General features: G+C 41.9%; 1 protein-coding gene across 2 annotated transcripts; it reads right to left on the bottom strand.

Moving 5' to 3' along the window:
• Positions 1–14868, bottom strand: gal3st1a (galactose-3-O-sulfotransferase 1a). 2 transcript variants are annotated; one of them, XM_055886242.1, is made up of 3 exons: positions 14280–14868; positions 5434–5581; positions 1–3627 (listed from the first exon to the last, which is right to left on the bottom strand). In XM_055886242.1, the coding sequence occupies exons 2-3, from the start codon at positions 5559–5561 to the stop codon at positions 2472–2474; spliced, it is 1284 nt and encodes a 427-aa protein (XP_055742217.1). In that variant the 5' UTR covers positions 5562–5581; positions 14280–14868; the 3' UTR covers positions 1–2471. The 2 variants fall into 2 exon arrangements, with proteins under 2 accessions (XP_055742217.1, XP_055742216.1); XM_055886241.1 differs by lacking the exon at positions 14280–14868 and adding an exon at positions 13022–14270.
• Between the last annotated feature and the right edge of the window lie 1827 nt (positions 14869–16695).

The raw sequence follows: 16695 nt of genomic DNA on the forward strand, positions 1-16695 counted from the left end.
CCTTTTTAATTTGGTCTTTATTTCGAAAATACAAGAGTATCACTTTCTAATATTGGCAGGGCTGATGGGTTAGATCCGATTATTCAGTATTCACATTTTATTGTTCTAGATTTGCCCTCAATATGTTCTTGAATATGTGTCTTTCATAAAGGGGAATCTGACCTTGTTGTCATTGAAACCAAACAAATAGACAAATGGGGAAATGGTTCGGGTCAGTTTTCAATAATATTCAATTCCACCATAAATAAATAGGGGGGAAATAAAAGGGACCATTTGCCCCTTATAAACACAACACACATTTTAAAGCGGGAGAGTGGCGTATGTTACAATGGTATGCATATCTTCAGATTGTAACTGAACACCTTGCCGTTCTCAAGCACCTACCGGGTACATAACATTTTGCAAACATGCGCTGTATTTATGGGAAAATATATTTTGGTATTTGTTTCATTGGTCAATTGTTGCAGTGCTTAATTTGTGCCGGATTCTGCTGGAACAGGTCCGGCACTTCTCAGTTTTGGACATTTTCGTTCCAGAACTCATTTGCCGGGATCCGGTACATCTTGTGGCATGAACAATTATTTTCACTGTTTGCAATGTAAAAAATATAATGAAAGCAATCAGAGTTAATTCAACTTTGACTCCTCTGTAATTCTCCTGTCCCGTAAAAACGTAATGGGAAAACGTGCCTGATATTCTAAGAATGTATTAATGTTGGGCTGGCCCGGGTTTATGGTTTGCCTAACAATTTGCCCTATACCAACGCGTGACCATTGCTGTGGTTAGAGACGGAAGCACGACTGTATCCTTTACATAACTAAAATGAGATTCACTTTCTACGATCTCTCTCTCCCTCTTTCTACTCTGATAGCCATGAACCTTCAACTCTCTTCTCTCCAGCGTTGCACTTCATCATTTATTTCCTTATATAATCATAGCCACAGGAAGGTTGCTGGAGGTGCCGCAGCAACCCTGATAGATTAAAATAGCCTACATTTGCCAACGCTATATGCGTACTGCTGTCTGTTCAGGAAGAAATTAAACAATTCTGAATACTAGATCAGGAGTAAACCTATAATTTACCCACAGAGGATCAATAGTTTATTTTATTTTTTTGTCTAGGTGTGGATTGTGTGTAGTCGAACCGCAAGGCATGCCTACAGTCCGGAACGCGCGGGAAATCGTTCAGTGAACAAACAGCATGCAGCCAAAACAGACATTTCGCAATATTTCAAATACAATCGCGGGAAAACACAGGTTGGAAAGCAAATGGATCCTGCTGAAAAGAAGGCTAATCTGTTATCAACTTCCAAATAGGCCTATTGAGACAACAGCATTGTTTTACAAAGTAAAACACGAGAGAGATAAGCTTTTTGGCACGAGCGCATCCGCCATCACCGGCAAGTGAGCAGCGCATCATTGGGAGAGTCACTGAAACTGCAAAGCTTTTTTAGGACTATAATTTCCTCCTCATATTGTATACTATTTGTCTCCCCGCACACCTAGGCCTGGGCTATTGATGGATTTAAGACAAACTAATTTCTAGTGATCTCAGATTCTCAGTTTGTCAGTGTCAAAGTAGCCTGTCATTTCGATCATTTGTGAGGTATTAAAAAATAGTATGCTAATCTAAAATGATGTAGAATTAATTTAATTCAATGTTTTAATAAAAGGCCACATTTTTCACGGACACTAGGCTACAATTTTTTTCCCCCCATATGTTCAATTTATGCAAGCTCTTCTTTTCTACTGCTGTATGCCAGTAGCAAAAGCTATGATAATTCTGCATGGAATTTATTATAAAGGGGATTTTTTTTCATGCATTCTGGTACATCAGAGCCCCTCAAGTCACCTCCCTTTCTGGCACACTTTGTTCTGGCACCTACCAATTTACAAAATAAGCACTGCATTGTTGATATAGTCCCAAAATGTTTTGCTAGTCAGCGATCAGGTTTTCAAGATATATAACTTTCAAAATACAGAAATACAGCTGGTATGACGCATTTTGCATCATCTTATGCAAAACACAGCATCATATGATTCAAAATGCATCATACTAGCTGTATTTCTGAAAACTTGATTGCTGACATGCAAAAACATTTGGGACAATATCAACAATGGACTAATGAAACAAATACAACAAGATTGTTTTGAGGTGGAGTTTTCCATTTAGGCAAACAAGTCAATACTGCTGACACATAGGAAGAGTTCATCATTCCATGCTAAACACAACCCCTTATGACCTTATGCAGGCATTCAGGCCAAGGATATACCACTCTCTCTCTCTCTCTCTCTCTCTCTCTCTCTCTCTCTCTCTCTCTCTCTCTCTCTCTCTCTCTCTCTCTCTCTCTCTCTCTCTCACTCACTCATTCACTCTCACTCTCTCTCTCACTCACTCACTCACTCACTCACTCACTCTCTCTCTATGCTCTCTAATGTAACATTGGCCCATCTCTCCAGTCACCCGCTTGTCACCAGTTGATCATGTCTCTCACATGCCCCCACAGCTTAGTGATCCACAGGTTGACCCCCAGCTCTGTCAGGTATTGCAACTCGGGTGTGAGCATCTTACGGCACAGCTTGAGGTGAGCCTTGTCCACGTTCTTTTTCAGGTTGTAGCCCATGATGGACTTCTCCCCGATGGGCTGCCAGGGCTGCATGACTGTCTCCTGGATGCTATCTGCATCCACAGCATGCCCTCCCTCAATACAGACGGCCGCCATCTCTGCATTCCTCCTCCGGAGCTCCGCCACGTCGTCAGCCATCCGCTGGTGCCCGTATGCCTCCACCTTCCTCCAGAAGGTGGCATTGAAGTGTTGGTAAAGCCTCCAGTCCACGGCGTTCCACTCCAGGGCCTTGGCCCTCAACTCTGGGGTCAGTTTGGACACGGTGGAGCCCTTCCGGGCGTTGAGCTTGAAGAAGAGCAGGTCGTCCATCTCCCAACAGAGGGCGTCCATGAGCAGGATGAGGGACTCCTCAAAGTGCTCCACCAGCATGACCAGCTGGAAGCAGCCTGCGATGGCCCGGATGCCCTCCTCCACCCTCGGGTCGCCCAGCTCCAGAGTGTTGTCCTGCCCGAAGTCGAAGAACAGAAGATTCTTGAGGTAGAAGGAGTTGAAGCCATCAGGGTCAAAGTAGTGGCGGGGGTCGCGCAGGAACTCCCCCACCTTGTCCTTGCCTGGTATTTTCCAGGTCATGGGCACCAGGCGGCCAAAGTAGTGGAAGGAGGATTCAAAGAGCTCAGCCGGGTCTCTGAGGATGGTGATGTAGGAGGTGTCTGTGGGGAGCACCTTGGCCACCTCCGGTGCATTGAAGCGCATGTGGTTGCATAAGATATTGAAGCACATGCCAGGCCTGTAGTCCTTGACCTGGGAGCGTTGGAATGGGGATGGGTAGAAGAAGTCATTACGGCTGTCTGGAAAGGCAAACTTGAGCCTGTGCTTTTCTCCGAAACGGAAGAGGATGTTGAGGAGCGTGCTGCTGGCCGTCTTGTGGGTCTTCATGAACATGACATCCACTTTGGGAGTGCAGAGGCCCGTCTGTCCCGCGGCATGCTGGGAGCCATTTGTGAATGGTGTGGCGTGGGCTTGAGCAGGCTGATGAGCGCAGGAGTAAGGCACTGGCACCCTATGGAGAGCAAGTGTACACATATACAGTAACAGTCAAAAGTTTGGACACACCTACTCATTCAAGGGTTTTTCTTAATTTTTTACTGTTTTCTACATTGTAGAATAATAGTGAAGACATCAAAACTATGAAATAACACATATGGAATCGTGTATTAACCAAAAAAGTGTTAAACAAATCCAAATATATTTTATATTTGAGATTCTTCAAATAGCCACCCTTTGCCTTGATGACAGCTTTGCACACTCTTGGCATTCTCTCAACCAGCTTCATGAGGTAGCCACCTGGAAGGCATTTCAATTAACAGGTGTGACTTGTAAAAACTTAATTTGTTGAATTTCTTTCCGACTTAATGCATTTGAACCAATCAGCTGTGTTGTGACAAGGTAGGGGTGGTATACAGAAGATAGCCCTATTTAGTAAAATACCAGGTCCATATTCTGGCAAGAACAGCTCAAATAAGCAAAGAAAAACAACAGTCCATCATTACTTTAAGACATGAAGGTCAGTCAATCTGGAAAATTTCAAGAACTCTGAAAGTTTCTTCAAGTGCAGTCGCAAAAACCATCAAGCGCTATGATGAAACTGGCTCTTATGAGGACTGCCACAGGAAAGGAAGACCCAGAGTTACATCTGCTGCAGAGGATAAGTTCCTTAGAGTTAATTGCACCTCAGATTGCAGCCCAAATAAATGCTTCACAGAGTTCAAGTGACACATCTCAACATCAACTGTTCAGAGGAGACTGCATGAATTAGGCCTTCATGGTCGAATTGCTACAAAGACACAACTACTAAAGGACACCAATAAGAAGAAGATACTTGCTTGGGCCAAGAAACACAAGCAAGGGACAATAGACCGGTGGAAATCTGTCCTTTGGTCTGATGAGTCCAAATTTTAGATTTTTGGTTCCAACCGCCGTGTCTTTGTGACACGCAGAGTAGGTGAACGGATGATCTCTGCATGTGTGGTTCCCACCGTGAAGCATGGAGGAGGAGGTGTGATGGTGTGGGGGTGCTTAGCTGGTGACACCGTCAGTGATATATTTAGAATTCAAGGCACACATAACCAGCATGGCTACCACAGCATTCTGCAGCTATACACCATCCCATCTGGTTTGCGTTTAGTTGGACTATCACTTGTTTTTTAACAGGACACTGACCCAAAACAAACGTCCAGGCTGTGTAAGGGCTATTTTACCAAGAAGGAGAATGTTGGAGTGTTGCATCAGATGACCTGGCCTCCACAATCACCCAACCTCAACCCAATTGAGATGGTTTGGGATGAGTTGGACCGCAGAGTTAAGGAAAAGCAGCCAACAAGTGCTCAGAATAGCTGGTTGAGAGAATGCCAAGAGTGTGCAAAGCTGTCATCACGGCAAGGTTGGCTAATTTAAAGAATCTCAAATATAAAATATATTTTGCTTTGTTTAACACTTTTTTGGTTACTACATGATTCCATATGTGTTATTTCATAGTTTTGATGTCTTCACTATTATTCTACAATGTAGAAAATAGTACAAATATAGAAAAACCCTTGAATGAGTCGGTGTGTCCAAACTTTTGACTGGTAGTGTACAACACATCAAATCACAAATATTATCTGATTTACCATTATGCAATGATGTAGAAGACCCCAAACTAATTTTGCCTCTCATAGTAGCTTATTGCCATCATTCATGTGGCAAATAAAGCAATCTGTATCATCTGTATATCATATATATTGCTACTGAATGTTGTTGATGCAATATTTACTGCAAAGGATGCCCAACAACCTCCCCTAGTAAAAAGTGTCTAAAAGGGGCTTACTCGGGCAGGTTGAAGTGGACCTGTGGAGCAGAAAGGCAGTAGAGCAGGATCATACAGCTGGTAAGTAGGGCACCCAGGACAAGGCCTTTGCACATCGACCTCCATTGCCTCCCCTGTTTGACAACCATGGTCCCAAATTGAGGGTTATCTGAAACAAAAAGCAGTGTAAGTTATCCACAGTGTACCAAAACAATAGGCTGACAGTCCTGAAATCAACAAACTCCATTTTGTCATTGACATGGAGTCTGTTAGTCACTTGGATCCACTGTCTCCTGTTCCTACTTATTTGGGAACGCACGTAACAGCTCAGTCAAATGGTTGTTTCCAATGAGCACATTGTGTGCCTTTGGTAATGAAACAACTACTAGGTTTATGTTGAGCAAATGTCAAGAAATGTACATTCCTTGATCATTTGAACACACACATTGTATCCTTCATACAATTCCTTGAAAAAGGCGCAATGGGAAATTGTCCAAAGAAGATGCATGTCCCAGCACCTAATCCTTAAAGCTGTACTCAAGAGTTTATCATAATTTATGTTGACATTTTGATACATAAGAGAGACTTAACATTGTATACGTCTTATTGTAAGACATTGTAAGGGATCACACATATTCTTCCAATTATATAAAGCGTTATACCTGCATGCTTATGAAAGTGTTACAGCTACACCTTTACTCTAAACACGGCACAGTGTAGCCACACAACAGCATGGACTGATATACCCTGTGTTTCTGTGTCATCTGTCCCTTAGATGAATAATGCATGGGGCTGGAAAGTGATCCAGTACGGATCTGCAGCCATTCAACCTGCAGCCTGAAATCAGATCGGACTGCACAGTGACCCAGAACAAGCTGGCAGCATTATGCACATAACGTGGGTCACCCAGTTGCCACCAAGAGTGCGCTCGAGCAACTATACTAAAGACAAACCAAGTCAAAAATATCTGAATCAAAATGCTCTTTATTTGACAGAAAGCTCCCACGGCTTTGTTGAAGTTTGAGGTTTCCTCAATACTGAAATCTTCTGTGAACAATTAGGTCTAACATCAGCTAGAATCACCATCCCCTTTTTGCAGACATTTGTGTGATAAATGTGTTTTTTTAGTGGAAAAGAAAACGTTCTGTGGCTGCTGGTCACTCAGTGATGGAGTTGAAAATGTCTTCTGCTCCTTTGTCTGGGAGTTCCATGACGGGGCCGTTATAGAGGCATGTGAGGGGGAATTCTGCCTGCCCTTAGAGTCAGCCCAGGCACTGGGATATATGGGAGACATTTAAGTGCTAGTCCCCCTGAATCAGGGATCTTTTCATGGTGCTGTTTAACCTGCCAATGGACCTTGGTATAGATGTGTGCTTCGTTAGGCTGAGCACTTACTCTGGCTCTGGGAAGGATGCACACCTTTGGTGGGCAGGTGTCTGTTATTGTGTAATGTTTCATGTAGTATATTGTATCTACCAAGTATTGTCGGATATGGGTAGGTGCTAAGAAGTAACAGTGACTTTAGAAAGTATTCACACCCCTTGACTTTTTCCACGTTATGTTGTAGTACAGCCAGAATTTAAAATGGATTCAATTGCAATGTTTTTGTAACTGGCCTACACACAATACCCCATAATGTCAAAGTCAGAATTTATACTAATTAATTAAAAATGAAAAGCTGAAATGTCTTGAGTCAATAAGTATTCAATAATTTGTTATGGCAAGCCTAAATAAATTCAGGAGTGAAAATTTGCTTACATAATAAGTTGCATGGACTCTGTGTGCAATAATAGTGTTTAACATGTTTTTAATGACTAACTCGTCTCTGTACCCCACACATACAATTATCTGTAAGGTCCCTCAGTTTAGCAGTGATTTTCAAACGGGGAGGTTTTCTAATACCTCGCAAAGAAGGGCACCTATTGGTAGATGGGAGGAAAAAAAGCAGACATTGAATATCCCTTTGAGCATGGTGCAGTTATTAATTACACTTTGGCTGGTGTATCAATACACCCAGTCACTACAAAGATACAAACATCCTTCCTAACTCAGTTGCCGGAGAGGAAGGAAACCTCTCAGGGATTTCACCATGAGGCCAACGATGACTTTAAAACAGTTACAGAGTTTAATGGCTGTGATAGGAGAAAACGGAAGATGGATCAACAACATTGTAGTTACTCCACAATACTAACCTAATTGACAGAGTGAAAAGAAGGAAGATTGTACAGAAGAAAAATATTCCAAAACATGCGTCCTGTTTGCAACAAGGCACTAAAGTAATACAGAAAAAAATGTGGTAAAGCAATTACCTTTTCGTCCTGTATACAAAGTGTTGTGTTTGGGTCAAATCCAATGCAGCACATTAGTGAGTATCACTCACAATATTTTCAAGCATAGTGGTGGCTGCATCATGCTATGGGTATGCTTGTAATCATTAAGGACTGGGGAGTTTTTCAGGATAATAATTGGCAAATGTTGCAAAATCCGGTTGTGGAAAGCTCTTAGAGACTTACCCAGAAAGTCTCACACCTGTAATCGCTGTATTGACTCAAGAGGTTGAGTACTTATCTAATCAAGATCTAATCAAGATATATTAGTGTTTTGTTTATCATGATTTTTTTTTTTTTTTTTACAAATGTTCACATTTTTCTTCCACTGACGTTACAGAGTATTTTGTGCAGATGGTTGACAAACAATGACAATGACATCCAATGCCACTTTGTAACAACAACATGTGGAAAAAGGGGTGTGAATACTTTCTGTATGTCTACAACACCATTCAAATGGAATTGTATGGTGAAGGGCAATGGCAAAAGTAACTCTCTCCACAAATCGAATAAGCAGTAATGTATCCATTATATGATGATATCATAACCTTCAGTCACAAAAGCACATATTGACATACTGTGCATGAAAACATTCCTTGGCAATGAACCGCAAACAGAGACATTCAGGAAAACATTCAATGTGAGGGCTAACTTGCTATGCACACCATCACAGTTATTGCCAATGTGCAAATAACTCATGTCTGAATAAAACCTGCTATGGAATAGGTTAGGTCTGAGGAGCATGATCAGACACTAGCACTACCACTTCCACACTCCAGTCCCAGGGGGCAGCAGCAACCGGGTCCAGGTTCTCTGTCAAGCCTTGATAAAGTGTGCAGGTGTTGGCAATTAGGAGTTTAATCAAACCTTGAGAAAGAGGTGGCCATAGTGCCTCTCGGCCTGACAGTTTTTGTTCTTTTAGTTAACCTCTTCGGTTTCCGCAATGTACAGTTGAAGTCAGAAGTTTACATACACCTTAGCCAAATACATTTAAACTCAGTTTTTCACCATTCCTGACATTTAATCCTAGTAAAAATTCCCAGTCTTAGGTCAGTTAGGATCACAACCTTATTTTAAGAATGTGAAATGTCAGAATAATAGTAGAGAGAATGATTTATTTCAGCTTTTATTTCTTTCATCACATTCCCAGTAGGTCAGAAGTTTACATACACACAATTAGTATTTGGTAGCATTGCCTTCAAATTGTTTAACTTGGGTCAAACGTTTTGGGTAGCCATCCACAAGCTTCCCACAATAAGTTGGGTGAATTTTGGCCCATTAATCCTGACAGAGCTGGTGTAACTGAGTCAGGTTTGTAGGCCTCCTTGCTCGCACACACTTTTTCAGTTCTGCCCACAAATTTTTTATGGATTTGAGGTTAGGGCTTTGTGATGGCCACTCCAATACCTTGACTTTGTTGTCCTTAAGCCATTTTTCCACAACTTTGGAAGTATGCTTGGGGTCATTGTCCATTTGGAAGACCCATTTGCGACCAAGCTTTAACTTCCTGACTGAGGTCTTGAGATGTTGCTTCAATATATCCACATAGTTTTTCTTCCTCATGATGCCTTCTATTTTGTGAAGTGCACCAGTCCCTCCTGCAGCAAAGCACCCCCACAACATGATGCTGCCACTCCCGTGCTTCACGGTTGGGATGGTGTTCTTCGGCTTGCAAGCCCCCCCCTTTTTCCTCCAAACATAACGATGGTCATTATGGCCAAACAGTTCGATTTTTGTTTCATCAGACCAGAGGACATTTCTCCAAAAAGTACGATCTTTGTCCCCATGTGCAGTTGCAAACCGTAGTTTGGCTTTTTTATGACGGTTTTGGAGCAGTGGCTTCTTCCTTGCTGAGCGGCCTTTCAAGTTATGTCAATATAGGACTTGTTTTACTGTGGATATAGATACTTTTTTACCGGTTTCCTCCAGCATCTTCACAAGGTCCTTTGCTGTTGTTCTGGGATTGATTTGCACTTTTCGCAGTGGCCATTGATTTGATTTGCACTTTTCGGAGTGGCCATCACAAAGCCCTGACCTCAATCCCATAGAAGATTTGTGTGAATAACTGAAAAAGCATTTGCGAGCAAGGAGGCCTACAAACCTGACTCAGTTACTCCAGCTCTGTCAGGAGGAAAGGGACAAAATTCACCCAACTTATTGTGCGAAACGTTTGACCCAAGTTAAACAATTTAAAGGCAATGCTACCAAATACTAATTGAGTGTATGTAAACTTCTGACCCACTGGGAATGTAATGAAAGAAACAAAAGCTGAAATAAATTATTCTCTCTACTATTATTCTGACATTTCACATTCTTAAAATAAGGTGGTGATCCTAACTGACCTAAGACAGGGTCAGAATATTTACTAGGATTAAATGTCAGGAATGGTAAAACATTTAGTTTTAATGTATTTGGCTAAGGTGTGTGTAAACTTTCGACTTCAACTGTATCTTCTGGACTTAGAACTATAAGGTTCTTTCTGAAAAGATAATTGGCTTTAATGTTCCGAACCCTCATTAGTTTGAATGTATTCTGTCAGCATTTTTTAAAACTTAACAACATGAATATTCTAATGAGTCCCTGCCTCTACATTATGAAGTAACTGGGCTTGGTGTGGGCTAGCCCTTGCCCTTGATTGGTTTGGTGTGGGTTGGCCCTTGTTGGATTTGGTGTGGTCCTGGCCCATGTTGGGCTGATTCCCGCTGGCCCAGTGGATCCAAATCAGGGGTACTACTACCCCTGGCGGTATTTGTCCTTTCCACAGGGGGTACTTGAGAAGACTCATGAGACCGTAGGCTTAAAATGCACGAGAGGGTTTGATTTGATTTATTAGGATCCCCGTTTGCCGATGCTTATAGAGTACCATAGTATGAGTCTTAATACCCATAAAACCTAGCGGTCAAACAAGGAAATGGTTCCAATTGTTTTTCAACCATTACTTTTCCCATAAAGGATTTTAGAAACACTTAAAGTAAGGACTGTGTTTCGTGTAGGCTAACCATGGAGTTGTGATAACAGCGTAAATCTCTCTAGGACAAGGTGACCTTTATCAATATATTCACCTGTATTTACCCGTCCCAAAATTAAACGCTAATTAGCTCTTAATTTGTCTATCATAAAGAACTACAAATGCCATGATGATCTGGACGAGACTGCCGAATCGAGGCTGTTAGGTTCTAACACGAAAGCTTACACCAAGTTTATTGTCCCCCAAAGGATCGAACAGCTGAACCGACAAAAACATGTTCACAATAGCGGTGGTATATGTACCCCAATTTGAGGTGGAATCTCCTCCTTCTCTCCAAACACTACATCTCTGTTGCTAGGCAGGAAATCAAGTGACGCAAGCTAAAAACTGTTCTTTCTCCCTTAACGTGACCTGACCTGCCCTCGACCCCCTTCATCACTAATCCATTGCTCTCTCCCCTTATCAATGCCTGCCACCTGATCGTTTTCCCTAAACTCGGTACATTCCAAGCTTAATTGCCCCCAACATATACTTTCCTCCTACAGATAACCATTAACTTCTGGTGTAAACCCTCTAAACCTAAGCACTCAATATTTCAATAGGATACCTGATAATTAACCCTATTCCAAGTTTAGGAGTTAGTACCCAGAATCCATCAAGGTTTAGGTAAGAATTTCTGGATTAACTATCTAATGTTAGCTAAATGTAGTAATTAATAAATTGGCTACGTTTCTTTAAATGGACAATTCTGTGAACTGTCTTGTGCAGCTTTTAAATTGACACAATACCTGTTAGCAAAGGTGTCCGTTAGAGATGACGTGCAGGGGCTTGCAGTGATTTGTAGTCTTGCATGATGTCTACTTTGATGCTAATTCGTATTTTTGAATATGAGAGTAAATAGAGCCAAATATATTGATATAAGTCACCTTGTCCGAGAGAGATTTACATGGATATCAAAATGTCACGCCAGGGTAAGCCTACACGAAACAAAGCCCTTATTTTAAGTGTTTCTAAAATGGGAAAAATTAATTATGGAAAAACGATTGGAATCATTTCCCTGTTTGACCGCTCGTTTTTATGGGTATTATGACACCTCCACTGTGGGGCTCTATGGCGACAGCTAGTCTTTAAGGATACTATCGGCAGAGCAAAATGTACTTGGCGGTACAGTAACTGAAAAAGGTTGGAAACCACTGCACTAGCCCGTGTTGCACTGGTGTAGGCTTGCCCGTGTTGTACTGGTGTGGGCTTGGTATGGGGAAAGCCTATGCAGGGCTATCCCATGTTGGGCTGATGGGGTTGTTGTGGGCTAGCCCATGTTTAGCCCATGTTTGGCTGGCTAAGCCCCTGCCCACCCTGCCCACCAAATACCCAAATGGGGCCAATAGGGCCATGTTTGCTTGGTAGTCAGTTTACAGGACAATTAGGCAAGCCTAGGCCCACTAGACCCAGCGAGTATAGTGTAACAGTAGGTTTGTCTTATCAGTTCTGTAACAGCCCATATTGGCTGCTCTATCACTTGAAACAATTTTCTTCAGCCCAAATGTCAGAACTCAAACTTGAGATAAGATATTTTAGTTGCACATTATGATCATTCTATTATACCTATGTCAAAGAATAAGACAAAAAAATAGATGTTTAGAACCAGTGGTGGAAAAAGTACTAAATTGCCATACTTGATTAAAAGTAAAGACACTTTACTAGAAAATGATTCAAGTAAAAGTGAAAGTCACCCAGTAAATACTATTTGAGTAAAAGTCTGAAAGTATCTGGTTTAAAAAGTACTTATGTACAGTTGTGAAAAAGAGTAATCAATTGTCATACTGCTATAGATCAAATTCCTTATATTAAGCAAACCAGATGGTAGATTTTTTTTGTTTATTTCTTTTACAGACCGACAAGGGTACACTTCAACACTCAATTTACGTACGCAGTATTTGTGGTTAGTGAGTCTGCCTGATCAGAGGCAGTAGAGATGACAACGCATTATATTGATAGGTGTGAATTGGACCATTTTGCTGTCCAGCCTGAGCATTTGAAATGTAACGAGTACTTTTGGGTGCCAGGAAAAATGTAATGGAATAAAAAGTACATATTTTCTTTTGGAATGCAGTGGAGTAAAAGTAAAAATGGTCAAAAATATAAATAGTAAAGTACAGATACCGCCAAAAAGGACTTAAGTAGTACTTCAAAGTATTTTTACTTAAGTACTTTACATCACTGTTTAGAACCATAAATAGGTCTGTAGTATACATTTCAATATACAAATCTCAAATGATCCTCAGTGATTCTCTTTGTGAAAAATAACACTTACCCTTTTGTGCATAAATCCAGCAACTGCAGTTAGATTAAAAATTCCACTGAAGTTGAACCCTAGGACGGTTGTTTCTCCTCAGAGTGTATAGCAGTGAGTATAAGAAGAGCTGTCCGGTCCACTGGTGCCTTTTTCCTGCTCCCGTTGGGTCACACATGCTGTCACAACCCCACCTCATGGTCCAGTACTTTCCTTATCATTACATATGACCGAAGCCCATTCACCTGGCAGGTGCTCTCTCTCTCTGTATATTATGCAAACCTGATGTCTCTGGCACCCTCCTCCTCCACTTTCAACTCTCAAAGTGATCAGGCTCCCTGTCAGGGGACTTGCACTTGTCAGTGTGTGAAAGAGAGAGAGGCACATAGAGAAAGAGAGAGGGAGAGAGAGAGCGTGAGGGGGGTAGAGGGACAGGGGAAGGGCTCTTTTCTGTCTTTATACAGAAGGCTATTGAGAGCAGACACTGGACTCAAGTCTGAGATGCAAGCTGATAGAAGGCCTAGCAAATAGTTTAAAAATAAAAATGCAGAGAGCCACAGAGCACAAAGCCCTCGATTGTGCCAACTTATCAAGCCTGCTCTATCTCACGACCGTATTGTTCTAAAGACTACTTTAGCAAGCTGTGCATATAGATCATTAAAAAAAAAAATGAAAATAGGATTAATAACATAATGAAATATGAATTAAGCAATAAGGCATGAGAACCCATGGATGATCATAAATACACACGGCTAAGTGATGTTCTTGGGCACAACACGAACAATAGGTTATAAATACACTGAAAAGACATGGGTATTGCATTTCATGTACTCTTTGTTTTGTGGTGAACCCAGTTACAGTACAATAGCCACAATTCATTTTTCAACTAAACAGCTGAACTTGAGGGATGGGCTTGAAAAACCTTCTACTGTTCTCAACTGAAGGACCAACAGCTTATGTATATTTTGAAACTTTACATTGTTTGGGTTATGATATATGGATTCTGTACTAAGTTTGTAAGTTATATCACTTAAGAATCAAAGGTATATGTAACACATTAATAAGAAAGAGCAAGTTAAGCTGCAGCTGGCCCAGAACAGAGCGGCATGTCTTGCTCTTCATTGTAATCAGAGGGTTAATATTAATACTGTGCATGCCAGTCTCTCCTGGCTAAGAGTTGAGGAAAGACTTCTAGTTTTTTGTAAGAAACATTCATTTGTTGGAAATTCCAAATAGTTTGTATAGTCAACTTACACACAGCACTGACATAAGCACTTACCCCACCAGACATGCCAACAGGGGTCTTTTCACTGTACCCAGGTCCAGAACAAATTCAAGGAAACGTACAGTATTATACAGAGCCATGAGGGCATGGAACTCCCTTCCACCTCATAAAGCGCAAGTGAAAAGGAAACCCTGGTTTCAAAAAACAAATAAAGCAACACCTCTCCCACACGTGACCTACAGTACTTGTGTGTATGTACTGACATGTATGTGTAACTGATAGATGCAAACACACGACATGTTAATGTTTTAAATGTATGTAAATTGTAGTCTTTTGTCTGTAATGTCTTGGATCCCAGTAAAACTAGCTGTCGCCCATTGGCGTCGGCTAATGTGGATCCTAGCAAATCTAATCGTGAGGAACAGCAGGAAATCTTGCGTAAAACTGATTTGATTCATTCTGCATTTTCAGTTTCATAATAAAGGCGTGTTACCGGACTCAGATTAAGCCTACTCCTGGACCAAAATGCACTTTCAATGGAGATTTGCCTACTTCTTTGGACTCGTGAGAATATGGACAACTGTATTTGGTACCACTACCGTCCATTTAACGGCAGTATCACGGTGTCAATAGAGAATGATCCTGACATATGAGCCAAAGATTGATTAGTCCATTTTACTCTGGGAAGCGGGATGTGACAATATGTTGTCATACAGCACTGACTGTTACAGTAAAGGGAGGTGGGCACTGTCCCTCTCTTTCCACACACTAAAGCCTTTCAATCCAGAAGGAGAAAGCATGGGGATCACGCTGATCATCCCACCCTGCCTCTAACCCTTCCCCCCTCAACACTCAGTCTTTTGTTGAACGGTGCGTCCTGAGTGCCAGGCTGAGACTCGGACTAGGCGGGCATGTGTGGAATGCAGATATGGCATGCTGGTAAGTAGGGGGGGGGCAGCCAACCCAAACCGTTCTGTGCTTTCACATCACAGTTCCAGCAGCAAAGGTGGATGGGTAGCTCGGTTCACCCGTGTGAAAAAGCTAACAGTGAAACCATGGCAACCTCCACCTCCGTCCACGCCACGATCCTCATGTGGCAGCATCAGATTCCACATCTCTGGTATCGGAGTTGGCCCAACTGCACATATGAAACCAAGAAGGCTACCATCTGCTATTTACAGACAGAGCCAGTGTTATGATACTGATGACTTGAGATCAGGGGAGAATGACTCTCTGCTCTCATTGAAGCAACAAAAGGTCAAGGCGGACTGCGGTACAGCTGGCATTGTTAAAAAAAAAACAGTATCCCCATTCTAGTGAATGGAGAAAAATCTTTGGGTTCAATCTTCGTGTAAAAATAAAAATCAGGTTACCAATAATTGCTTCTATTACACCAGATGTATGTCCTTGAACCGGTTCTTTCAAAATAGCACACAGAAGTTAAGGATTATTCAGTTGCTACTGGCAGCACCACAGTCAGCCTTCAACTGGAGATACTCAAGGAGAGGGCAGCACCAAACTAGCCTGCAACGTCACTTCCTGGACTAACTCACACTGTACATGTTGTCTTGAAAATCTACCCCATGAAACACCATCTTAGCTGCCAAAACTGACTTCCTTTCCTTCAAAGGCACTATCTTCACATAGCAATGAATGGGGCCACGTGATCGATGGGTTTGTCCATTCATATAGTCATTGGTCAAGACTGATGCTTTGTATGGTTGTGGCTACCAGTACAGCGCCATCTAGTTGTCACGTCGGAAATAAAGCTGACAACTTTAGATCGAGCCTAACCCTTTTCCATTCTCCTAAACTGCTGCGTTAGGGCTCCTAACCCGCTATGTAGTCACTTCTGTCCATAGCTGGGTGAGGCTTAGCTAACATGCTACGGTTGTCAACAAACCATTATTCTAGACAAACCATCAGTATCACAACGGCACCATGAAATTACTCAAGCCCCGCCAAACCTAGGAGAATTGGACTCCCAGTCAGTGGCAGTGACTAGAAGTAACAGTAAGTAATTCATTACACTGGACAGTGATGAAAGAATCTTAATCCAAAGGATCGGCACCATTTAAACGTTCATGAAGGAAAGTCTTGAGGCCCTAACGCGTAAAACAAAGAAAGATTGGACATATGTGACAGGTAGTGCTAGGTTGACAGGGGTAACTAAGCACTACCGTGTGCATTGCTGCCACACCGTACCCACCTCCCTGCCCTCCAAGTTAAAAGAAGTGGGACAATTAACAAAAAAAAGAAGTCTATAAACAATTTATTTGAATTACATATCAAGAAAAGAGTCACCTTTTTTAAGCATACAAAATGTTTTCATGGGGTAAGCTTCATACACGTTTGAATTTGTCTGATGACACCAACAAGTTATTCTACTGAAGTATTCAGAACCACATTTAATTACACATGCCATAGATTAAAATAGGGTGAATCATGGGGCGGGGGGGGGGGGGGGGGG

Source organism: Salvelinus fontinalis, chromosome 28 (assembly GCF_029448725.1).
Source record: "Salvelinus fontinalis isolate EN_2023a chromosome 28, ASM2944872v1, whole genome shotgun sequence".
In the NCBI taxonomy this organism is placed as follows: Eukaryota; Metazoa; Chordata; class Actinopteri; order Salmoniformes; family Salmonidae; genus Salvelinus; species Salvelinus fontinalis.

Coding starts and splice junctions, on each gene's coding strand:
- gal3st1a (XM_055886242.1), bottom strand. CDS start 5,561: ATGGTTGTCAAACAGGGGAGGCAATGGAGGTCGATGTGCAAAGGCCTT. Junction 3,628..5,433: donor GTCCACTTCAACCTGCCCGA/GTAAGCCCCTTT, acceptor TGCTCTCCATAG/GGTGCCAGTGCCTTACTCCT.